The following is a 25,908-nucleotide window of genomic DNA, read 5'->3' on the forward strand; positions in this document are numbered from 1 at the left end:
TGGACATCTGGGCTCTTTCCATAGTTTGGCTATTGTGGACATTGTTGCTATAAACATTGGGGTGCAGGTGCCCCTTTGGATCCCTACATTTGTATCTTTGGGGTAAATACCCAGTAGTGCAATTGCTGGATCGTATGGTAGCTCTATTTTCAACTTTTTGAAGACCCTCCAAAAAATATGGAATGCTTCATGAATTTGCCTGTCATCCTTGCACAGGGGCCATGTTAATCTTCTCTGTATTGTTCCAATTTTAGTATATGTGCTGCTGAAGCAAGCACTTCGTTGGCTATTTTGCTGCTTTTGCATTTTCTATATAAATGCTTGTGAGTTTACACACACACACACACACACACACACACACACACCCCTGCCTGTTGGGATTTTGATCAAACTGAATTGACTTTGTAGATCAATAAGGAGAATTTTGACATTTGAATAATATTGAGTCTTCTGGTCCATGGACATGGTACATTTCTCCTTTTACTTAGGTCTTCTTTAACTAGTTTCAGTAATACTTTGTGGTTTCAATGCCTTGCACATCTTTTGTTAGGTTTATTTCTAGGGCGCCTGGGTGGCTCAGTTGGTTAAGCGACTGCCTTCGGCTCAGGTCATGATCCTGGAGTCCCGGGATCGAGTCCCACATCGGGCTCCCTGCTCAGCGGGGAGTCTGCTTCTCCCTCTGACCCAACCCCCTCTCATGCTCTCTCTCTCTCTCTCATTCTCTCTCTCAAATAAATAAAATCTTTAAAAAAAAAGATTTATTTCTAGACATTTGGGTTTTCATGTTATTGTAAATAGGGTTTTTCAGATTTTATTTTTCAGTTGGTTTTGCTAGAATGTAGAAATATAATTTGTTTTCATCATCCAGTAACCACGCCCAATTTATATGTTTATTCTAATTGTGATTCTTTAGAATTTCCCATGTATATGATTATTCTGATTTTCATTTCTGCCACTATCATGAATATGTTTCTTCTTCAATTATTTCTTCCACAGTAGATCTCTACTTTTTTATGCTTAGTAAGAAAGCTGATCATTTCCTGGTTGACATACATTTCTTTTGATGGTTAGACAAACAAACAAAAAGATTCCACTGTGGTTCACTGAAGTTATTGGGCACTTTGTTGCCATATCTAATTGAATCCAGAATATAACAATTTAGTGAGAAAAGCAAAGAGTGACTCAGACAAGAATTTGTTTAATTCAACCATAAACTTCCCATATACATCAAAGCTCAAGGTATCTCTTTTCTGGCTTGGGTTTCCTGAGTCCCATGTTATCTTTCTTAAAGTATTTCCCATGAAGTTTATCCTTAGTCACAGATTTATCTGCCAATTCTAAGAAAAAATTATATTTTCTCACTCCATTCTCTCCTCTTCCAGCAGCACAATACGTATTAACTACTTCCTCTAATATGTGTTAATATTAACAAGACGTTCAACTTTTCCAGTCCTTTCCACAGTGACATAATCCTTTATGGCCACTAATTATTTTCTTATTAAGGCCAAAGGATTTGATTAACTCTAGTCCCTTCAGATAATAATTACATTCTGATAGCTTGATAGCCTTGTATGTAAACTATTTTGAATGTCAAGTTAGAGGGAATCTTTTGCATCATGTTATCAAGAAAATCCAGATGACATCATTTTCACAGTAGACTTTGGCTTGGTTGTGGTTTAAAAATTACTCTTGTGAAGAATTGCAAAACGTATATATACATATATTCCTCTAGTTGGAACACCAGCTTGGTAATTCTAGGATTATCCTGCCACTGAGCTAGGATTAACATCAAGGACCTTACTTGTTCTGTTCCTTGTGTAAAGTTAGTGTTTAGTAAATACTTTTTGATTCATTTGAAGAAAGATGTCATTCCAGAACCAGTCAAGTGTTCTTCATAAATTCAAGGGGATCCTCTTTTCTACTATGTCTTCAGAAGAACTTTTAAATTCCCTGGATTTTTTCAATGCAAGAGAAGATGATGTGTTTCTGGTGTCCTATCCAAAATCTGGTAAATTTTATTTTAATGTATTTTTAAATGTATAAGTACATTTTAAAATGTGTGAAATATAAGAAATAAGAAGTATAATATTCTACTATATAGAAATATAATAATAATATAATAATGTAATATACTACTCTAGAGAAATATAATAACAATTTTTACAAAACATTTATTTTTCAGAATTTATCCATAGGAAATTTAAGTATCATAAATGCTTATTTTAATGAAAAAGTTTGACATTAGAAAGCTGAAAACTGTGTTTCGAGAAAATTCAACTGGAGGAATTAGTCCAGTCTTTACTCCAGTCTTGTTTCTCTTTTATTCATTAAAGTATACGGATGTTGATATACATAAAAAGCATAATATCTGTAACATTATAAAGTTCTCTTCATACTTGTGCCAGGCATGGCAATAAGCAATATTTGTTCAATTCATACTTAATGATTGATTTATAAATGAAAACTTCTTTTTTCCCGGGCTAATAAAAAAAACATAAGTATTTTTAGTGTTCAATTTTTTAAATATTTTATTTATTTATTTGAGAGCCAGAGATAGAGCAGGAGCAGGGGGGAAGGAGCAGAGGGAGAGGGAGAAGCAGACTCCCCACTGATGCAGGGCTCTATCCCAGGACCCTGAGATCATGACCTGACCTGAGCCGAAGGCACACTCTTAACTGACTGAGACACTCAGGTGCCCCTGTAGTGTTCAATTTTATGCCTTCTTATGCAAAATTTATTTCCACATATAGTTATACACACATGAAAGGACCATTATGAATAATGTCATTCTGGGGATAATCTAAATTAATTATAGATTCTTTTTAATTTTGAGAGGTGGCCAGGATATATAATATCCAATTGCCTGCTGTGATTTCCAGAAGAGTGGACATGTGTGAATGGGCATATGCTTGCTAGCATGATTCAGTAACTAAGAGCTTAGCCCCTTCAAATCGTGTTTACATTTTAGTCCCTTTATCTGATTGTGAGTCAGGCCCAAAGGCCCTCCCCATTAGAAGACACAGAGTTCATATAGATCTTCCAGGGTGTTTTTTGAGAATAAATATAAATCACATATGTAATTCTTTTATTGGAAAATGGTGTTGCAAATGGAAATTAAATGATTCTTTCCAGAATACCTCAGTATTCTCTCTATGTAGGAGGTTGCTCTGCGAATAAATATACCTTACCCTAAACTGATATGTTAGTTTAGAAAGTAATTTATGATACTTTTAAGGTTCTTTGAGCAGGTGGCTAGTTTATACCATATATAAACAACCATATATAAAGCTTCCACTGCACATATTGATGCCTATAAATTGATATCACCAGCCAGCTCTGGAGGTCCCCTGAATACAGCCCAGAACTGTATTCTCCCTTCTTCACCAGAATAAATCAATACATCTTGTGAACATAATAGAAATGTCATTACAATATTAGTCATGTTTATATGAATATTATAAGTAGTTGACTTATGAGCATTATAATTTAAAATAGTCTTAAATTTAAAACATCATGCAAATGAGAGCACTGTTTAAATATTTATTCAGTATAAATTAGCGAATATTGTTAACAAATTTCGAATTCGAATTACAAATGAGATCAATGGAAAGGAAATAGGCCTGATTAAAACTTTTTAGGAACATTGCTTTCAAATCAGCAAAGCATCCTCCCCATCCAAACTTCTACTTCCCAGTTCCAGTTTACTATTGTCTACAACACTGGAGCATACCCACATTTGCTTTATGTATTCCTTCTAGACTTCATGGTAGTGTAGGATTGTATCTTTACGCTGTTTGAATATAGCATTTGTTCATTGTTCAAGTGCTTTGTTTGCACGCCTACTCTATGTTTGCCCACAAATAAAAATAAGATCCAGTGGCTATCTTCCAGGGGGAAATGGGGAGGTACACATAAATACAAGCAATAGCAACTAGACTCTGGTGTGCGCTACTTGGGAGGGAAAGAAAGGGTAAACAATTATGCCAGGGGAGTGGGGACTCAGAAGACAATTTATAAAAGAGCAAGATGCATGAGCTTGCAGGACCGGTGGGAACTGTGTATGGAAAGATCTGTGTATTTGTGAATTGGAGAAGGTGTTAGAGGTGAGTGTAGCGCAGAAGAGTATTTCAAGCTGAGGAAACAGCATAGACAGTTCTCAGTCTCTTCACACTCTTTAAAGTGTGATTCTTCCTGTAAAATGAATTAACGTCTCTAGCGTTTCAACGAGTGTCTCAGGTTTCAATGGGTGTCAAGAGGTAATAATAACTATAACAAAATTAATGCACTCCTTGCTATTATAACCTCATGCTAATTTTCTATATTTATTTCATCAAGAATTTCATTTAATTTAAAAAATGAATTTTGTTTTATTTTTATGTGAAGGTACTCACTGGATTGCAGAGGTCATTGGGAACATTCCGAATGCTCGAATTAGTTTAACATCTCCTATCGAGTTGGGAGACATTTCTAAATTTGACGAGCTAAAAATGAACTGTAAGAGAAGAGTTATTCCCACGCATTTGAGCTACAACATGCTACCAGTGAATATCAAACAAAAACAATGCAAGGTGAGTTCAGTGGTTAAGGGCAAAGGCTTGGGAGGACCAGAAACCGGGCTTGAGTTCTTGCTCTGCCACTCTCAAGCTCTGTGATCTTGAAAAATTGCTGATGCTCTCTGAGCCTTGGTTTCCTCATTTGATACAGAAACAACAAGATCCATCAAATACAGTGTGGCAAAGATTAAGCTATGTTTTATAAACACATTACAACAAAGACAAGAATAGATGTTTTTCCTTTCATCGGCAAAGAAACTGAAGCTCAGAAAGGGTTAGGGGGGTTCTTAAAACCACCACAGTAAAGACAGAGCCTTAAGGTACAATCCTAAAGGGAAGTGAGACTCTCTGGTTGCACCTGGTTTCCCCAGATGATGACCTTTTTTCTGTTTCCCCCTGCCTAGCCCTCAGAGCTTAGGGGCTACTCGAACATTCCCTGCTCCAGCAGGCCTGTCAGATAGTCAATTCTTCTTGCCATCTTTCCCTGCCGGCCCTCAACCCTACTCAGCCTCCTATGTTTTCTTCCTAATTTTGTCTTCCCGCCTTTTTTTCTGCTTCCAAACTCTCTTACATGAAATGTCTGCTCATTTCACGATATTTAGTTAACATTTAATTTTTTTTCTCAGGGTACTATTCTGCCTTCTCTTCATATCTTTCAACCATCCCCTAATATTTCTTAGAATATTGTACGTGTGTGTTTTTGAATATCATTGACATACAACATTGTATTAGTTTCGGATGTATCACTTGACGACTCAATATTAGTATATATTGTGAAATGATCTTCACAATAAGTCTATTTAACATGTCGCTACACATAACAACAGAATACTTCTTTTAACCTCTTTTGTCAAAATATGTATTAATGTATTAGTAGTTTGCATTGCCTTTCCCAGGGGATGATACTGACGTGTAACTTGGGTATTCTACAAAGGCCCTAAAGCATGCTTCTGTCTACCAAAACAAACAGACAAAAAACTCCAATTGGATGGCTAAGGCTTCGCATTCTGCCACTTTATCCCTTTTTGTTAAGACAGGGAGTGTTTTTTTTTTTTTTTACTTTAAATTTTATTGTTATGTTAATCACTGCACATTACATCATTAGTTTGTGATGTAGTGTTCCACGATTCATTGTTTGTGCATAACACCCAGTGCTCCACGCAGAACGTGCCCTCTTTAATACCCATCACCAGGCTAACCCATCCCCCCACCCCCTCCCCTCTAGAACCCTCAGTTTGTTTTTCAGAGTCCAGACAGGGAGTGGATTTTTAAACCGCTTTCAGAGCCTTGGGGTTCTGTGAATCTGCTCAGGACGCAGAGAGCCATTAGAGAAAGCCTGAAGTGTTGAGTTACTCCATGATTTTCTCTTGAGAGAAAGAGAGGATAATGGGGGCAGAACCGGGGGTAAACGTGGCTTTTCACTTCTGAGCACAGTGGCCTTTACACATCTCTCAAGAGGAACAGGTGCTGTTCATGTGGGTCACACACGCGACTCCTGGACTATGAGCATTGTACAGAAAGATAGTCATGTATTAAACAAATTGTGGCGTGTACAGGTTAAGTCCGGTTGCTTTTTTTTAAGAACATGTTTTGTGTGGGGGCTGTTTCCATCTAAAAATAAACTGATTTTTTTAAACAGATTATCTACATCGTTAGGAATCCAAAAGATACGGCTGTTTCTTTATTCCACTACTACAGAGATAACCCGAATCTCCCTGGCATTGAAACCTGGGCTGCATTTTTCGAGCTCTTCCTAAGAGGAGATGGTAAATATAACAACGATTTCTATTCATCATATACAGTTCCCCTCCAAATGAAAGCATTTTCCAAAAGTTTAACTGGATCCTAACGGCCCACTTTCAGAAATACATTTGAATAGATTTTTTTTTTTTTTTTTTAACTTCTAAGCCATTCTTTCTCCCTTTGCTTCTTCACAGACTTTCTTATCACCTGTAGAGAGTATAGATTTGCAATTACTTATTGAGCTGGTTGCAGTGTTTTTAAAACAGAGATTAATTCCGATCAAGCATCACTTTTTTTTCATGTAAGATCAGTTTTGTCAGTGAAATAATTATGCATTGATTGGAGTAGAGGAAGATACAGTTGAAACCTGCACAGGCCTCCTGCAATAGGTCTTATGTAGGCCTAAACGGAAAATAAGACAAGACCAACAAACAATACACACACACACACACACACACACACACAAATTCTCCCTCCCTTCCCCATAAAAAGGGGGAAAAATTCCCCAAATAACAGAAATGAAAGAATTAGCCATCCTCACACTTGGTTTATAACAATGAACAAAAAGCAATTTCTCTTGAAAATACTAAAATGATACATCATTTGATTGAGGGGTGCAGCACACGCATACTGATCCTGTGTAACTATGCATGACCTTTGAATTTATTACTTTTTCCCCGACTCACTGGTACCTGGAGCACTTAAAAACAAAAACGAAAAACAGTTCTCAAACCTGAATTCCCAAGCCTTTCATTAAACAAAAATAATGTACCAAGACAATGCAGAATTTAGAAGAGGCATGATTTAGAAACAGTGTGTACCCATAGGATCTTACCTCTTACAGGGGTTAGAGGTAGACCTGCTTAATTGTTAGTTTCCCTATTTCACTTGCAAATGATTAAGCTTTTACTTGTTAACTTTCAGAGAGGCCACAGCAAGTATAACCTTAACAGGACGGTATTGAGAACTCGCTAGCAACAGAGTTTAACGCTTTCTTTTGCCGTATTCCCTATGGAAGAATATGCTATGCTCATAATATTTCAGCTCCTCTTTTACAAACATTTAGTAGAGTCGTAAAGTTTCGGGAATGACAAGTCTATAAAAGGTCAGCTGGTTAAAATCCCCCACCTATGTAACTAAATTCCCCACCTAAAATCCCCCGCCTTTGTAACATTCCCAAGAATTGGATGGGCTAAAGGTGAACTTCTTAACTTTGACAACAGGTTCACACCCAGCTCCTGCCCCCAAATGACACATTCCATCTCAGTACTGCTAAGATGTTAAAATAAACCCAAAAAACAAAAAACTTATTATGTGATATAGACACTTAGCTAAGAGCTATTGCAAACACGATCTCATATCATCCTCAGTAGAGCACACGAGCTAGATGTTATCCTCATTTTATAGGTGAGGAAAATGCAGATGTTGGTGGGCCAAATAACTTGCATAACTCATAAGGAGCCAAGGTTTAAATTCAGGCGTCAGCTCTACAACCTTTGCTGTTAGCACCGTGGCATAACTGGTCCACCAAAAGTCTGTTCCTCTGATCACTAATGCCTCTTCCACACGATGGTCTTCTAAATATTTGAAGATGGTTAGCATGCCTCACTCTGCCTCAATTCCATTTTTGGAATGAACCAAGTTTAAATACATAAATTGTTTAAAAAAAACAGATCTTGAGTCTGCTTTTCCTCAGGAAAAGCCATGTTCATCTCCAATTATTACCCACTGGGGTTCACTACCTCTCCCACTGCTGCATGAGCTCTCATTTGGCTACATCTCTATTGTGTTGCAGTGCCCAAAGACAAAAAACATCCTCTGGGTATGGTCTGACTAGGGCAGGGTAAAGCAGGCCTGTAGTGCTCCTGTTCTAGAAGTTATTTTTCTATGAATGTGGTCACAAAAAGGGCAACTCAGTCCATAGTCAGGGAAGCAAACTATCCGTCATAGGGCATCCACCAACCACCCCATTATCTGATGTCATAGCAGAGTATCTGGGAAGGGCAATTAGTTGGAGAAAATATTCCAGATGATTCTTTTATACCTTCTTAGGTGTGTTAATAGATTTTTAATTGCAAAGGGATCTGCTGTGTATTATACAATCAGGTAATCTAGCCTGGGCAAACCCTGCTGACATCGGGAGTAATCAGTGAATTGCTAAAGCTTTTTAAAATTTACTTAGTGGGAACAGTATTTATAAGATGAGGTTGTTTGTTCTCCTGTCAAAGGTAGGTGACTGTATTTCAGGGATGTTCTTCAGTGACTTTTTGAGGAGAGGATTTTTTCTCTTGCCAATGACAACCTGAAAAACAGGCTATGGAGACAGAAGAAGTGGGATCAAGTCTTAACTATAATTTATACCCTCTGTGACTGTGGGCAAATTGCTTAACCATTCTGAGGCCCAGACTTGGATTTTGTAGGTCTATTTAGATGTTCAAATGAAGTCATGACTAGAAATTTATTGTAGAAATCTACTCATTCTATTGGACATAGACTTTTAAAGACAGGCAAAGACTTTTAAATAATTTCACTTTAGGGTGGAAAGATTACAAGGAGGTATTTATCTAGAAAAATTATTTTACAACTGAGGCGTCATGATATCCTGTACCTGTTTCCAAACCATAAATATATACACATTATATGAGGAGACCGTACCATAAAGAATAGATAGCTACACATTTGTCGAATCATCTAATTTACCTTTCAGACAGTTTACAAATACATTTTAGGTTTTTAAATTAAATAGTAACTAGAAACTGTGTTCTGGCAATATCCCAACAGATTAATATCTCAATGAAATAATATCTTGGCATCATACTTTTTTTTTTTTCTGCTAGCCCCTTCTCCAGACTTATATGAGAACTCCATATTTCCTAGGCACTTCATCCTGGTGAATTTCGGCACAATCATCAGAGTGCTTTCTAGAAAATAGCAATTAAGATATTTGTTGAAACTGGGTAGGAGTGGGGCAGAGGGTTTGCAGAAAGTGCGGGAGGTTTGAAATCGCTGATGTGGAGAATAGGAGAATGTGTTAATGCAGGACAAATAGGTTTGCCAGGCAACTTCGGGACCCTTAAGGCTGGAAAAATGAATTTGCAGTGGTGTCAATATAGAGTTGTATAAATTTCTTCACCAGAACTCAGTAGCATTAGGCAAGAAGAAAACAAGGTAAAGTGTTTTTGATTGAATCCTGAGTGTTTTTTCAGGTGATTGAAATAAACAATAAGGGAGCAAGGAAGTTGAAGGTTTTGCCCAGAAAACAGTTGCAGAAATGAACAAGGGGGAAGAAAATGAAGATTAAAAAGGACACAAATGGTCCAAGTAGGGTATTTGCAGAAGCTGTCCATCAAAGTGTTGGCGGCAAGACCTGAGCTGCCCCAGGAGGCTGTGCTCTAAGATCAGAGTCTTCCGTGACTGCAGGGGACGGATCAGAAAGTCCATTTCTGACAGAGATAAGGCTAGGAAGAGTGATATATTCAAAGGATACGAGTCTTTAAAGAGCCTGGATTATCTCAGAGGGAGTTCTGGAAGTTGATAGGAAGCAGTGAGATTGCTGATGCACAATCCAGACCCTAAGGCACTTGGGTTGGTTGAGAAAGAGCAACTTCTGTTCAGGGGCATTTCGGAGGGAACAAGTAATTCTGGATAACAAACAGAAGGAGGGCCATCTAGGAGGTGGTAGAAAATTCTGTCATTGAGTGAAGGATGCAGAGAAAAGCATTTCCCAGAAAAGAAAGGTTTTAAGTCTCTGTTTTGGAAACTGTATTTTCTTTAAAGCCATAGGTCTGGTTAATTAAAAAATTAGCCCCAAGTATAATTCTCTACATGGGTAAGAAAGACCCAGGCAGCCTATTTCTTTAGATTCTTTTGTCTTTTTGGAACAAGATGGAGTATAAATTAATTAGTTAATAACAGAATAGCTGGCTCTCAAATGATGATCAAATGATGATCAGGCTATGATCCAAAAGATTATTCTGAAATCTATTTGGGGTATATTGGAATGCATTTTGTGCTGCAAAACCACAATGGGCCGAGTCAATCACACCTAACCACCGGCTGTGACTCTGTGACTCAGGGCCTCTTTCTCAGCCCAGCTGCAGGGTGCACAGAAGTCTGGGCTTCCTGACAGTATTGAGGGCTTCCATTGCATCCTCAGCTCTGGGTGGTGATATTCTCCACCAGGGCTGGGCTGGACTGCCACTGCCCAGGGGAGGTGGTGATGCAGGTGGTGACTGTGAGCCTCGCGTGAGGCAATAGAGACTAGTTCACTGCCTAAATTCCTAGGAGAGAAAATCAGTGCTCTTTGCCACCAGGTATTTGTTCCTGGGAGCAGACTGTTCTTTGGTCAACTCCTTATCACTGATACGGTAATTTGGGCCATTCCAAGATAAAGTATTATGTAAGTCACTGAACTGGCAGTGAGAATGCTGGGAACTGGAGACGCATCAGCCCTTCCAAACACCTGTTCTTACTCTACAGCCCTCTGGGTCCACGGGGTGGCAAACCGGGCTCTGTGATGATACCGTTCACAGTCCCGGAAGTTCTCCTTTCACAAATGCCTTACTTGCCCCCCAAGTTATTGACTTGCCCCTTTCTTCCCCGGGGGCCAAGGCCGTGAACAATTGCAGTTAGTTAGGAGGAAATTATACGTCAATTTATTCAAAACTTTAATGTTCAAAAGTTATATGGCACAATGTCTGGCAGACACTAATGGCTTCATAAGTGCTTATTAAATGAATCAATAGTCGGCATATCTTCAGAAAATTGCGAGTGGAGGAGCTCTTTTATAATTTGGGCATTAGCTAGTATTAAGTCTGTGGATAATAAGGATGCATGGAAAGATGTATGCCCAGTATTTTAAATTACTCTGTTTTATGCTTTAGATTGTCAAACTAATCAACTCTCTGTGGTACAAGAAGTTGCTCACTTTTTGTTTTTTTATCATCACGGTTGATAATTTAGTTTGCATGATAATATTTTACTTCAGCATTTTTTTGAAATCTGTCAAATTAACAAAACAATAAAAGAGATAATATCAACTACTGGTAAAGCCCTAACACTGTATTTTTCAGCCCAAGATAATGAATAGAATTCTTTTCTCTTTTCTCTCCCCCCCACTTTTTGAGGAAGTTTATTAACTTTTTATGTTGAGAACTTATAAAAAGCATGTCATTTGACAGGAAGAGAATAATAAATTCTCAATGTTTCTCTACTTCTCCCAAGATCCAAAGTAGTTATCAGAACACAATTGTTGGGAAAATGTGTATCTCTGTATTTCTGTTGTCACTTATGATGATGATAAATAGATGTTTACCAAAATAAGAAAAAACCAACACAGCCTTATTAAAAGATACAACCATCCAGCTTCATTTCACAATATTGTATTTAGTTGAAACAGTAGTGTTTTAAAATTGAGCTCTTCTAAGGAAAACTCTTTTTTAAAAATACTTCAGATCTTATTTAATTTTTAATTATTGAGTTTTAGTAAACCTAACTATAAGTTTCTTCATAGATAATGAATGACATGGTATTAACATATGTAATTAACATTTTCTTTCTTTTTCATTTTAAACCCAGTATAGTTAACATACAGCATTATATTAGTTTCAGATGTGTTTCAACAATTCTTAAGTAAAAGTCTTTCACTCCAGAGTCTAATACGTGTGTACGTTACTTTACCTACTTTGGTGAAGTGGGAAGAACCGTGGGATGCCAAGCCATGATCTTGAACATTAACACAGTTCACTTTCCTTCTAGTTGTATATGGATCCTGGTTTGATCACGTTTTAAGCTGGGAAGAGCACAAAAATGACAAAAACATTCTAATTATATTCTATGAAGAAATGAAGAAAGTAAGTCCTTCCTAACATTTCAATAATCAAAATTTAAGTCAAATTAAGTTAAAACAAAAAATCAATAAATTCTGTTTTCAGGGTTGAGGGAATGAATTTGGTGTTTCGATGAGTTACACTTTTAAAAAATAATTTTTCTTTTGCTCAGGATCTTTTTAAAAGCATCAAAAAAATAGTTACTTTCCTCGGCATAAATGTGAGTGATAGCGAAATTAATAAGATTGCTCGGAAAACATCATTCAGTGAAATGAAACATAATGCGGCCAAAGAAAACTGTGACCCAAATCATACTATTTGTGCCCTCACATCTAATAGGAACCTGGTATTTAGAAAAGGTAAGTCAGAAAAGGATGTGGTACCTTGCTTGGGGCTTATATTTGGTAGTAGTTCCATTTTACCATTTTGAAATCTCTCATTTCATCATCGCGCCCCCTATTTCTTGCACAATGGATTGCTCATTGTCATCCCTCAGTGAACGTTTATTAAACGAATTTCTTAAATCGCATTATTTCCAGACATTGAGATTTCCATGCCCAGTTAGGAACCGAGGGAAAGACACAGGTGTCACACAGGTGGAAATGATAAAACTCCTTGAAGAATGGGCCTCAGGTCTGCAGCCTGGTGCATTTGCTAATAACTTATCTTCAAGTTTGCAAACATACTTGCTTAGTCACAATCAAATGCAGTCTTGTCCCTGCACTGAGGCAGCCCACAGAAAGCATGGTGGAGAGAGGTACATGACACATGCTTTCTTCGGAAGAGAGAAGGGAGCTGATGAGTGTGGACAGTGCACTTTCCCAAAATCACCAAAAAACTCACCCCATAGAAGTAAGGCATAGACAGAGAAGCTAGGAGAGTTATCTCAGGGTGCTCCTCTGCGTGAAAACCCAAAGAGAAGGAAATAAACCTTCTCTACTACTTCCTAACATTGAACTTAGAAGCAGTTTGGGTACATCTGGATATAGAATTGTTTTGATATCCATGTGAATTTTAGTCCAGATCCAGGGGGAAAAAGTTTGAACATTTTTCAAATTTTTCATCATTTACGATGACAAAATTTTCTACATTTAGGTACTCAGTTTTCCTACTAAAAAACATACCTTTGTTTCCATTTTTTTGGCTCATCTGAATGGAATTCCTCCCAAAACCAGTATGTGCTAACTCATATGGATCAGATAGTGCCTTAACTTTGCAGATTACTTTGGTCTTTTTTGGTGGTTCATTTTTTATTTTCTTACAGTTGCAAAACCAGGGCTGGGAGGGAGGAGAGAACTCAATTCAGCAAATATTTATTAATAAACTATTTTCTAAGAACTGAGATGCAAAAGTTGAATAAAATAGTCTTGTCCTTCAGAAGATCATAATGTAGGCAGTTAGTTATACAAGGTGATGACAACTATACTAGTAGTATGAGCAAATGTGAGCAGCAACATGAATAAGGGAGAGAGAATTTTTTCCTAGCAAAGTAGGTGAGGAGATGACATTGGATCTGGGACTGGACACATGAGCAAGATTTTACCAGGAAAATGACAGGGAAGAAATACATTGAAGCAAGAGCTAACAAGAAGAAGAAAAGCCCCCAACCACCACAGATTTGGATTAGGGTTTTTTTTAGAAAGAGCAGGTAGTCTCCTGTGCTAGAGGCATATATGACATGTGGAGCAGAATGAGGGAGATAAAAATCGGAGCCAGAGAACAGAAGCTCTGATGCATATTATGAGGGGGTCTCTTCTCCCCCTGGTCTATTTGCTGTTTTAAGAAGGGACCTGAAAATAATAGAGTCAGGTGGAAAGTTGTTTAGAAGAGGGTGAAACCAGAAGCAGAAAGTCCAGTAAGAGGTTGTTGTAATAGGCCAGGCACGAAATATGGAGGCTCATAACTTGGGCAGTGGCGGGGAGCCACTGTGGGGTTGATCTCAGTTCAGAAATCAGTTTAGGAGCCATTGGCAGTTTGTGGAATTAGGTAAAATTCTTCAGGGTGAATGGAAAGGACTAGAGGAGAAAGGGTTGGAAGGGGAAGCCCTAGAGACCCTAACATCAATGGGAATGAAAGCAGCTAAGACAAGCCAAGAAAGGAAATTAGCCAGAATTACAAGGAAAGCCAGGGTCAAACATGGCCGTTTATCACTCATGAATTGTGAGGGTGGTTTCCATAGTGGTGGTGATGGGAGGCAGATTGAAGGGATTAAAGAGGGAGGAAGAAGGGAAGCAGGAAATAAGGATCACTCTTCTACGAAGTTTGACGATGGAGGACAAGAGCAAGATGACATGGCAGGGTCAAGGAAAAGGTTAGGATGGGTGGAAGAGAGAAGATAAAGGGAAAACAGAAAGAATTTTGAAAAAGTGGCATGAAAGGAGGTAAGACAAGCAGACATGAGAAACAGAGATTGGAAGGGATTATGGTAAAGGGAATGCCGAGAAATGTGAAAGCTCTGAGGCTTCACGGAATCCAATGCTCTGTTGATAATCTTTTATCACGGGCCTTTGAGATCTATTAGCAAAATATTCAGTTTTCACCCATCTTATCTGACTAAGTTGGGAAATTTCACTCTAATGAGAACAGAGGCAGTCTTTGACCTGCTCTAGTAGTGATCATAGCAAATACCTCCAGGTGAAACCATATCAATATAATCGTAACTAACAACATTAATTCTAATGAATTTAAATTCTATCTAAAAGTGGTTTCCTTATATAGGATCTGACAAAACACAGAAGGTTAACACTATACTAGTCACCAGGAGTGCTTATTGCTAAATTTGGACTATCTGAGGAATTTAACACTAGGATGGGTCCATTCACTTTATTCCTCTATTAGCTGGATGGGGTGGGAGTGGGGATCCATCCTCTGAAAATAATCATTTCAAATAAACTATTGAAGTCGATGATTCAGACTCCTTGGTGCAAGAGATAGTCCTCACTTTAGAGAGGAGAATTTATGCCTGCAGTTGGCTTAAAAGTCAGAAAAGGAGCTGTTATTCTAGAAACTGACTATGGTGGCTGTGGAGATAAGGTGGCAGGCAAAGATACAGAATAGTCCACATAAGTGTCAAAAGTCCCAGGGCCCCTACATACTAAAATTTAGGGGGGGAAATTACAGGACTATGGAAAGATGTATAGACAGGATGCATGTTGCAATATTGCTCATGACACTGAAAACCTAAAATGCACTTAATAGGCCTCTAATTAGAAAGTGTTAAATGTATTAAATCACATCCATACAGGGGTTTACTATGTAGTCAGGAAAACTATAGAGTGAGAATAGCTGGCATTTACTGCGTGCTTCCTCTGTGCCAGGCACACATTACTGGATTTATCTTAAACTTGACAGCAGACTTTTGAGGGTGGTATTCATATTATTTACATTTTACTAAGATGCCAAGCACCTGAATAACTTGTGCAAAGTCATGCAACTAGTTGCTGGTAGAGTCAAGATTTGAATCCAAGCAGTCTTATTCTACTCCTGGTAACTTTCATTGTTGATATAGAGGTACAAATATGGGAAGATGATGTATAACTGGATCCAGTACACCTAGGACCCAGGGATGAAGCCTGAGGCCAGAAGTGACGAAGGATCATGATGGGCAGGATCCAGGGTTGGGGTTTGGCATAGTGTGAGTGATAGAGGCAAGAAGAGTGGTCCTGAGGGGTTGGCGCTGTGGCCAAGGCTGAGGGTGACTTGTACAATTGGGAGAGGCTGACGTACCGAGTGAAGTATAGATCTGATTTTAACCTCCAAACACCTTGTTTGAAGGTGAGGACACCATACAAGTAACTTGGTGGTGGTATTTTCAACTCCGTTATCAACATTGTAAAATAAATTTCCTTACAATAAGACCAAAAGGGCTTAATGACGAGCATTGCATAATATATAGAATTGCTGCATCATTGCATTGTACACCGGAACTTGCTGTAACACTGTAGGTTAATTATACTTGAATCAAGAAGAAAGACTGACTGCCCAGCCCTGTGATATGTTATCGGCACAGTTATTGCTTCACAGGTGTGCAGCAGGGGAGTAAGTGACATCATTATGTCTACTTTGTCTGCTTTTATGGATTTTTTAAAAAGATTTATTTATTTATTTGAGAGAGAGAGAGGGAGGGAGCACAAGTGGGAAGAGCAGGGAGAGGGAGAGAGAATCTCAAGTAGACTCTGCACTCGAAGCCCCAAACAGGGTTTGATCTCAGGATCCTGAGATCTCAACCTGCACTGAAACCCATAGTCAGGGGCTTAACCGACTGCGCCACCCAGGCACCCCTGCTTTTATGTTTTAACTAAGTTTAGGTGAGACATTTCTTTGCCTGCTATTGTAAAATCTAGGACCTTTATATATTTGAATCTTCTTTTCAAGAAATAACTTTTTAAAATGTACATATTAATATGCAACCATTGCTGAGGAAATTAGAAGCAACAAATGAGCAAATGAGGAAAAGAATAACCCCTCATCATCTTATCATCAAGAAATGAAATCATTCACATTTTATTGCAAATCTGACAAATTTCTTTGGTGAATACTATACATTTAAATTTGTTCTTGTCTGTTTCCAATTTTTCCAGGAGCAGTGGGTGATTGGATAAACTACTTTACTTCAAAGCAGAGGAGAGTATTTGATGAACTATTCACAGCGAAAATGAAACACAGTGAACTAGCAAGACACTTTGAAGATTACTCTTAATATAAATGGGAAATGAAACCACTTTCCAGGGGCACCTGGGTGGCTCAGTGGGTTAAGCATCTGCCTTCGGCGCAGGTCATGATCCCGGGGGCCCCTCGGGGAGCCTGCTTCTCCCTCTCCCTCTGCCCTTCCCCCTCACTCATGCTTGCTCTCTCGCGCTGTCTCTCTCAAATAAATAAATAAAATATTTATTTTTTAAAAAGACCACTTTCTATTTTATGGGATGCAGTACTTGGGGATTACATAGATATTTTTTTACCAATACGAGAAGCAGTTATTTCTTTCAGTGAGAAATGGACACTTCATGAATGTGTCAAAAGTGTCATGTATGAGAGACTGTTTTTACTATATTTGGTGACAGGAGAGAATTATTAATAAGAGAAAGTATGCGATTTTGAAACGACCGAACTATATATATGCTTTCAGGATATTCATAAGGCAAGGACATCACTTCCATTCAGAGAGAGCCTATTACTGCGGGTGTTCTATAAACTGCATTAATGGACAACAAAAGCAGTGAGGGATTATCTAAAATAGGACATGTCTGAGAAGAATTTATTTTCTCCCTATTTGGACACGATGACCTCTAAACAAACATTTTCATTTCAACACTCCCTGGTGTCTGTGTAGAAATCTTCTCCATTGTCATAACAATGACAAACATAATCTTACTAAGGTGGAACACTTAATAGGTAGATCATATCAGATGATCACAACCGGGTACACTGGTGAAAATGAAGAATGAAAAGATACTCTTTCACATTAAAGTAACACTGGTATGGCATTGCAGTATTTTCTTTATCTTTTATAAAGTCAACTAAATTACAGAATTTCTTATTTTCCACTTGGTTTTCCTTGAAGTGTTTATGATTTTTTTTCCCAGTATTTCAGAATGTGTTCTTTCTTCCAATAGCATTTCCAGGATTAATTCAATTTCTATTTTTCTCTCTCTCCTGTAATGAGTATTATTCTGCAGCTTTAGTCTAGAAGACATTGTAATGAAATTTCAGTGAACTTAGGTCAGGATTATTACCTAAATGACAATATACCATTTATGAGCATCTACATCATATTGCTTACATCTGTGCCACAGTAAGTGCCTAACTCAAGGCTGCAAAATGATGGGTTGAGTGAGTTAACTCAACCACACACTTTGCTTTTGTACCTCAGTGTACTGCGAATCTTATTTCTGGTAACAAATCTGTTGGGAGTCTTCTGTATCAGGTTTATCACTATTCAGGAAGTATGAGATCTTCACATATCTCCTATATGTACATACTTGTTACAAATAAAATGTATTCCAGAAAGACAACCAGGTGTGATCTTCGTCAAGTGTTCGTCTTCACACTGGAGTTAATTTCACACTTAACTCTCCCTGCTGTAGATGTGTAAAGAACGACAAAGCCATCACGGTGAGACGAGGACACGGGACGAGAAAGCAAGGGGAGAAGACTAGGACTGCCGGTAAAGGCTCCAAATCCCCTGAGACTATAGCATCTTCTCGCGAGATTGAAATGATCACTGAGATGGAAAGAACTGACATCGGACTGTATAAGATACTATAGAATTTTAGATTTGTAGGTAATTTTGGAATCACTGTAATCCAGTTTTGATGGAAAATTGCTTAAGGTTAATAAGCTAGGGGTGTAACCGAGAGCCTTAATTCCCTGATTATTATTAGTCAGTCAGAAATATTTTTTGAGCACCTTCTACGTGCCAGGCCTTAGACTGTAGGGATACATGAACAACTTGAAAGAGTCCCTTCTCTCAAGATACTTACAATGTAGTGTGGGCAAATATATATATATATATATTTTTAAAGGAAACATTCGAGATATGGCAGGCACCAATAGGTGCGGTAGAGAAGGTAACATAGGGTAGCGTGGGAGACAGTGAGGGCAGAGCCGCTTCAGCGGGTCCTTGGGCGGGGGGCTCCGACGTGGCGACGCGGGCGGGCCAGCGCAAGAAGGCAATGTCTTCTAGACTCGCTGGGCTTGGAGGCGCGGCGAGCAGTTCAGATTTCGCGCTAGTTGGGGGATTTTCCACAGGGGAGTGAGACGTCCTGACAGACACTTTCACCAGCATGACCGCTGGCTGGGGACGGACCCAGGCGTCCAGGGAGGAGGCAGGGAAACACGGCTATTACAGTGGCCCGGGTGAGAGAAGAAGAGCACGTGGACGGTGACAGTGGTTGTGGCAGAGGAAATGGTGAGGCAGGGCCGATTTCAGTCTGTAATATGGCTACTGAGCCAGCTAACCTACTAATGCAGGAGTGAGAGACGGAAAGAGACAGAAGAAGAAGCCTAGAGTTTTGGCTGATCAACGGCGTATCTGCGGGGGGCATTTATTCAGACGCAAGGCTTGACAGCTGAGTGAGTTGGGGGGCGGGTTGGCGGAGGGGCGGGGGGGGGGTTATGGATCGAGACTTCTGCTATGGCCGCGCCGTGTGAACCCTCTGTTAGATACTAGGTAATTGGTTGCATAGAAGACTCTCCGATGGCTGGGGCGTGCAGCCAGTTCAGGGGGTTTACGGAGCGCCCTGGAAAGGAGCGTCTGCGTGGTGACAGCATTTGCTGGGGACCCGCTGCAGGCTAGTTGCCCCGATACCCACGCCCGCTGGGTTTTCCCCTTTTTTAAAAGTAAGTTCTGGATCTCCCCGCCTGATCTCTGACCTGCGCACCTTGCTTTTTCACTTCCTTGGAGCTGACAAAAAAAACTTAACATGCATTTCCTCCTCCAAATTGCCTCTCGCTATTCCCCCGTTGATCCCCTTGGCACTGATTTTTCACTCTTCCTTCTTCTCTCTCTGCCCCTCCTCTCTAGTCAATAAGTAACTGCTAAATCCAACGATTCTGCTAAGGTTTTCTAGGCGGCACTTTTTCACTTCCATATATTTGTGCCTCAAAGGCATTCCACCCCGTAATTGGTTTAACACCAGCTTTAGGAAAGCCTGCTCTATAACTCTGTCCCCTGTCCGTGTTGTTCTCCATTGTCCCTCACTGGCCCTCCAGGGATCCTTCCCTTCCCACACTTACTCATTCGGGCCTTGTATTAGGAAGTAAATATCTGTCTCCTATTCTAGTCTGTAAGGTCCTTGCCAGTTAAAGCCCATGTTCTGTTCATTTTGGGATCTTGCACCACACACAGCCGGCGACAACCCTCATAATGGGTGGTTCACAAATGCTGGCTGTGAATTGAGTTCACGGACCAGTTTAATTCTACACGTTCTAGAAAACTCAGTTCCAGGACTGTCCCCCACTTCGCCCTTATTTTTATATTCTATTACTGCATGTCTGCATTAGTTCTGTTTGCAACCTGATCCTATATTCTCTTCTATTATTACTTCACTATTCACAGTATGTGAGTCTTTTCCCCCCAATTTTATCATATCCTTACAGAGAGGGTGTCGGTGTCTTCTTCAGTGACTGAGGCAGTGTATTGCCCTCAGGAATTGTCCATCAAAGATGTGTTGAATGAAAGAAGGAATTAGTGAATGAATGATTTGAAGAATGAAGGAACACATTTCTGTCTCTACCTGCTTAGCTTCTTGATCCTATGGGCATGAATGCTTACAATCATATTTAATTCCTTGATTTCCCTCCACTTTCCAAATCAAACCAGTCACAAAATACTATTGATTCTTGCTTTTTAATATCTCTTCATTCATTTGGTGTGTAATGAAAGACCTTATCCATCTTCCTTCAAATATAAAGGTAAGCAAAGATGAATCATAAATGTTTGTAAGGATAGACTGTAATTGTCACCCACCTATAGGGTAAATAAATCTGGTGGAGAGGTCTGTGGGGGTTTGCATAATGTCTGTGTGCTTTTAACCTTTCCTTACTTTGTTATAATTTTTCCTTGTAATGTGTAAGATTATAAAATAGAGATGCTTTTTTGTTTTTAAGCAGCTCATTCACACATTTAGGAAATATTAATTATCAGTGTCAAAGAGGAATAATGCAGCATTTAAATAACATTCACATTGGTTTTGTTTATTTTTAATTTAGTTGAATAAAAGAATTATTGGTCCTTTTTCTAAATACACAGACCTAGATGGAATTTTCTAAGGAGTTAGCAGGGGAAGAAGTGGGAAACGGGGCTTCAGACTATTTTGGGTGAAAAGCTACAGGAAACAGGAATAAGTAAGGAGTCATCTATCCATCTAGCAGCCCCGTTGATAATTAGGAAGCTAATTCTAGAGAAACACCATGTCTCTAAACACCATGTAAGTAAGGACAGTTTGGATTATTATCCTTCCAAAGCGCAAGGACCATAATCTTCCAAAGCGCAAGGACCATACATATCCTTCCAAAGCGCAAGCTATAACTAAGCAGATTTGGGTAAATAAATTTGGGCATTTTTGTTGTTGTTCATTTGTAATATAATCATTAGTAGTTTAAAATCTTCATAACTACTGGTATAACAGTTATGAGGGTTTGCTAATCCTTAATTGTTGACTGGCTGGGTTATCCTTAACCCTGTCATGATAAGGAATATCTCAAACTACAATTCATGAGAGGGGTACAAATCTGAACCAATGTACGTCCGTGACATCCATGTATGTATGTACATTTCTGAACATGTAATTTTATTCAATGCAAGTGTGGTATTTATTTCAAAGGTTTATATTAATTTACAGTATCAAGTTTTGTCAACTAGAGAGGAGAAAATATAGGTCTTTAGATGTTGTCAGTTATTTAGATTGCTCCTTCATTTTGTGAAAGTCTCCTAGTCTATGGGGCTGGATAAATGACAACTGAAGACAGATGCAGTCATTCCGAAACATCCTTGCAACAACTAGCCACGTTTGAGGGACAGAGGGCATATTTCTGGGTCATTGACCCAAAGAGAATTTTAATTAAAATAAACTAGTGAAACCAGCTAAGTCCTGCTAGGTAGTATACAGTTGAGCTAGAAAAGGATCCAGAACCGTCGGGTAAATATACAAGTGAATAATGTTAATATTAATTTTGCTCCAGAAGGTCATTCTAGTCAATCCAATAAATATCTCATTTTGTTCTTCTTTTGCTTCCACCTGTACCCTGTTTGGTGAGTGTTTAGCTTCTGATTTATAACTGAGGATATTAGTCTTCTGTCGCCCGTGGGGTGAAGTCACATTTCTCCTCTGAGATTCATGCAACCTAAGTAGGAATGCCCTGGGCCCTGTAGGGAGTACAGACAAAACTGAGGCCCAAGGGTGATGAGGCTGCAGTGACAGGCTTCATCACCGTGTTCTTTCTGAGGTGTCAGCCAAGCGAAGGGCCCGATGTGCAGAAAGGGCGAGCAGCCAGTGAGCTGGGCAGGCCTCGTTGATAGCCACACTGTGAGGGACAGCAGCTGCTGACTCAAGGAAGCTCCTGGCTTCTATCAGAGATGCCGGCTCTCTAAAGTCTGGCCTCGGCCTGGGTCTCTGCTATGAGGTAAACGATCTGAAATTCAAAGAGAACTTGGCCAGTAATACTTATTTCTATAAAATGAGGAGAGTGTACAAAAAGACCCCCAAGGGCCTATGTAGGTCAGACCTTTCCCTTGCTCTGAATTGCTTCCCTTGGGGGCACTGTGCCTGAGACGTAGGAAAGATGAGGGGTGCAGGTGCAGGGAGCGGGCAGACGATGGAAGGAACAGGACTCAGACATGGGGTGTCGTTCCCCTGGTCACACTGGGCCCTGTTTTCACTTGGATTCCTATATCTGTTGCTCTCTTCCTGCCAGGACTATAGGCTTTCGGCTAAGCAGACATAACAGGGTTTCCTTCAGGAGAATTAGCCCACTACTTTTTTGGGGGGGAGGAAGAGAGAGGCAGAGAGAACACACAAGTGAGGGAGTGGCAGAGGGAGAGACAGAATCTCAAGCAGACTCCGCGCTGAGCACCGGCCCCGACGCAGGGCTCGATCTCACGACCCTGAGATCATGACCTGAGCTGAAATCAAGAGTCGGATGCTTCACTGACCTACCCAGGTGCCCCAGCCCACTACTTTTATATTGATGGAAGAGGGATAGGAAATCCCTTAGAATACACTCCTGGTGTTGTTCCATACCCTGAAAATACTGAGGAACAAGCCAGAAGGTGTTGCTTCTTCAGAAGTTATATCCAGAAGTGGAGGGTGATAATTCCACTTGTGCAGTTATCCAAAGTGCAATGGCAGAGCTCTAGGGCCTAAATCTCTGTGTGGAATCAGGAATGGAGTCCAAAAAGGAGCTCCAGGGATTGCCATTGGGAGACAGTGGTCCCTCAATACCTGATGGATCCACCTGCCATGCAGCTCTTCTGGTGGCAGTGAACCTGAAGTGCCCACATAGCCACATAGCCAGCTGGGCTGCATGTTTTGCAAAATGCAATCCTCTGGCTGTGTGGTCAGGCAGGAGGAGAGAGAGACACTCTGGCTGAACTTGCTGGCCCTTGACAGACCCCCTCCTCCTTGGTCTCTCACATGGGCTTTAAGACTGGTTTCTGGATGCCCCCAATCAATCATACTTTAATGCTGCCTAGAAGGGTCTCAGTCTAACTTAAAAAATTTTTTTTCCTTGAGATTCTTTTCCCCGCCCTACCTTCATATTATTTAAGACAGTTTCTCAGAGAGTATTTTACTGAATTTGCATGAGAATCACCTCCAAGTTATTTGCTTAAGATTCTGTTTGAGAACTGTTGCTCAAAAACAGGAGTTATGGACTCTGGCTGCACATGAGAATAACCTGAAAAAAATCTCTCTTCTCTGGGCCCCACACCCAGAGCTTGGGATTTGATTGGTCTGGGTTAGTTCCAGGCATCTGTTTGATTTTAAAGTTTCCCTCAGTGACTCAAGTATGTAGTCAGGGTTAGGAAGCCCTGAGTTAGCGGGGCCCTCCACAGATGGACAGGTGTGCATGGGAGGGGGAGGGGGACGGAGGGCTGCATGGGACGGGAACACTGAGCCTGCTGGTAATCAGGAAGAAGGTCTCCAGTGTGCATGCAGTATCTGCTAAAGAGGTATGGGCTGGTTCCGGAACTCAGATTCCATCCTTGCTATTCTTCCTGAGCCACATTCTCTCTCTTCCCCTTCCAGGGAAGGAGGTCTTCCCGATGTCATTTCTCTCAAGGATTCTCAAAATTTAGTGCACACGAAAAATCACCTGACAGAATTTTACTGAAATGCAGATTCCCAGGCCTTATCCCAGAGGTCCCCTGATTCAGGAGCTCTGGCATGTGGCTGGAATATATATGTTAACAACTATTATACTTCATGATGATTATATAGCATTTTGATGAAGATGGTCAGGGGACCACCACACTTTGATAACACTGCCTAGTCCTTCACACCAAAGGTATAATCTGCTACTCTTGGGGAGGTCTCTGTCTCAAATTCTGTCTCTCTGTCACCTCGTGTCTGATCTCTCTGTGCCTCAGTTTCTCCACCTGTAAATGGAGGACATGAAAGTCGTGCTCTATAGAGGTTGTGAGGATTCAAAGAAGTTAAAACAGAGAGAGGTCATTTTTATGGCCTGAGTTAACCAGATGACCGAATTGGGTAGCTTTGAGAGTATGTCTATTTAGTTAGCTCTGGTCCTCTAACACGGCAGTAAATCAGCCATTCCCAGATCCTTATTAGGCCTTAGCCTTCCTCCTCCATTTCCCCATTCACTCAAGACCCCCCAAACATGGTTAGAAGAAACTATTTCTATATGACTTGTGAAGAAAACTAAAAAATACTGAAATTGTACTTTACAAAGAATTTCCTCCAGTGGATATTAATGTTCAAAGTATGAAGGTTGAATGGTGAAAATCTGTTATTAAATCTTAGACTCCATTAGTTGCTTCCAATCAGCTGGTGAAAGCACCCTCTTTTTTTAAAGTTAGCTCTGTGATGACACCCAGTGGTCAAAATGTTAACCTGCTCAGTGAGGAGTCTGCTTCTCCCTCTCTCTGTCTGCGGCTCCCCCTGCTTGTGCTTTCTCTCCCTCTGTCAAATAAATAAATAAAATCTTAAAAAAAATACATGAGGTATTTTTCTCAGTATACAAATACTTAACATTGCATCTAATTCGTCTTTAAAATTTCAAAAGCATGAAATAGTCCTGCATTAGGAATATCATCAATGAAGCGTGGGCAAACCAAAATACTTCAGTAGTATTTTTAGTAGTAGGACTTTCCCCGACCAGTTCAGTCAGACAAAGCATAGCAGGTCGAGGAAGGTGACATTCGTAACCAGAACTTTCAGACTTGGAGAAAGGGATTCGTAGCAGTATGTGGTAAACAAACGAAAGACACGGGAGAATTTAACAGACTGTTAAGATGCCACAATAGTTACACCTGGCACTTTAAATAATGAGGAAATAATGCACAGTTCAGGTAACAGTAATTACTTTGCTTAGCTCTCATCCCACATTGGCATAAGATGTATTCTGTTCATTCATATATTCACTCGGGAAATATTTCACAAAGAAGAAGACTGTAAAAGGGAAACTAGTTCCCCGGGGGGCTTATGGGGGGGGTGCTCTGGGGATAATGCTTGTAGAAGGGAAAGGGAGAAAGGAGGAGGAGGCAGAGGGGGGAGGGGGCTGCCACGCAGTCTCAGCAAAGGCTTCAGCCGACCCCACAGGGAGCTCTGAGGCTAGCGTGGCCCTTCAGTGTCACCTCTTATCAGAGCAAAAAGGCCACTTACCCTCTGCCTAGCTACTACGAAGATACGGGCTATCTTGGGAAGCAGGTGCCCATGGCTGAAGCAGCTGTCTTTGAGCCGAAGCAGTACTGCAGAGGGCTGACAGCTGAAGCTTGTCCGCTGACCGTCCGTCCTCCCGGCAGTGGGGGGACTCAGTCCTCCAGGCTCGAGGGGGATCTGCACAGCCCATCCCAACACCCATGACGCTGAAGCTGCACGATGCCAACAAGACAGCTGGGCTTTCTGACTTTGGGGAATTTACAGATACACATTAAACCCAACAAATACGCTGGGCTATGAAGGAAGCCTCGGCTTTCAGAGAACACTTATCCAGGATGGAATAAAGAGAGGAAGGCTAGTGCCTCGCTAGTTTCCTCCCCAGAGTAGAAGCGCGCGGAGGATACAAAGGAGAGTGATGATGCTTGGACTGTGAAGCGTTCACTGTAG

The 25,908-nt window shown here is 40.2% G+C and overlaps 1 protein-coding gene and 1 non-coding gene across 2 annotated transcripts; one reads left to right on the forward strand and one right to left on the reverse strand.

Annotated features, from left to right (window-relative positions):
• Nucleotides 1–171: 171 nt before the first annotated feature.
• LOC112830235 (U6 spliceosomal RNA) lies at nt 172–278 on the reverse strand. The gene has a single exon (XR_003209857.1). It is a non-coding gene; the product is annotated as a U6 spliceosomal RNA (small nuclear RNA).
• Nucleotides 279–1,863: 1,585 nt separating this feature from the next.
• LOC112830027 (sulfotransferase 6B1-like) lies at nt 1,864–16,823 on the forward strand. Its single transcript, XM_025879674.1, has 6 exons — nt 1,864–2,008; nt 4,384–4,568; nt 6,193–6,319; nt 12,054–12,148; nt 12,297–12,483; nt 16,705–16,823. The coding sequence occupies exons 1-6, from the start codon at nt 1,864–1,866 to the stop codon at nt 16,821–16,823; spliced, it is 858 nt and encodes a 285-aa protein (XP_025735459.1).
• The last annotated feature ends 9,085 nt before the right edge of the window (nt 16,824–25,908 follow it).

The sequence above is a fragment of the Callorhinus ursinus genome, unplaced genomic scaffold, assembly GCF_003265705.2.
Source record: "Callorhinus ursinus isolate GAN/ISIS: 27379988/994484 unplaced genomic scaffold, GSC_fseal_2.0 scaffold27, whole genome shotgun sequence".
Classification (NCBI taxonomy): Eukaryota; Metazoa; Chordata; class Mammalia; order Carnivora; family Otariidae; genus Callorhinus; species Callorhinus ursinus.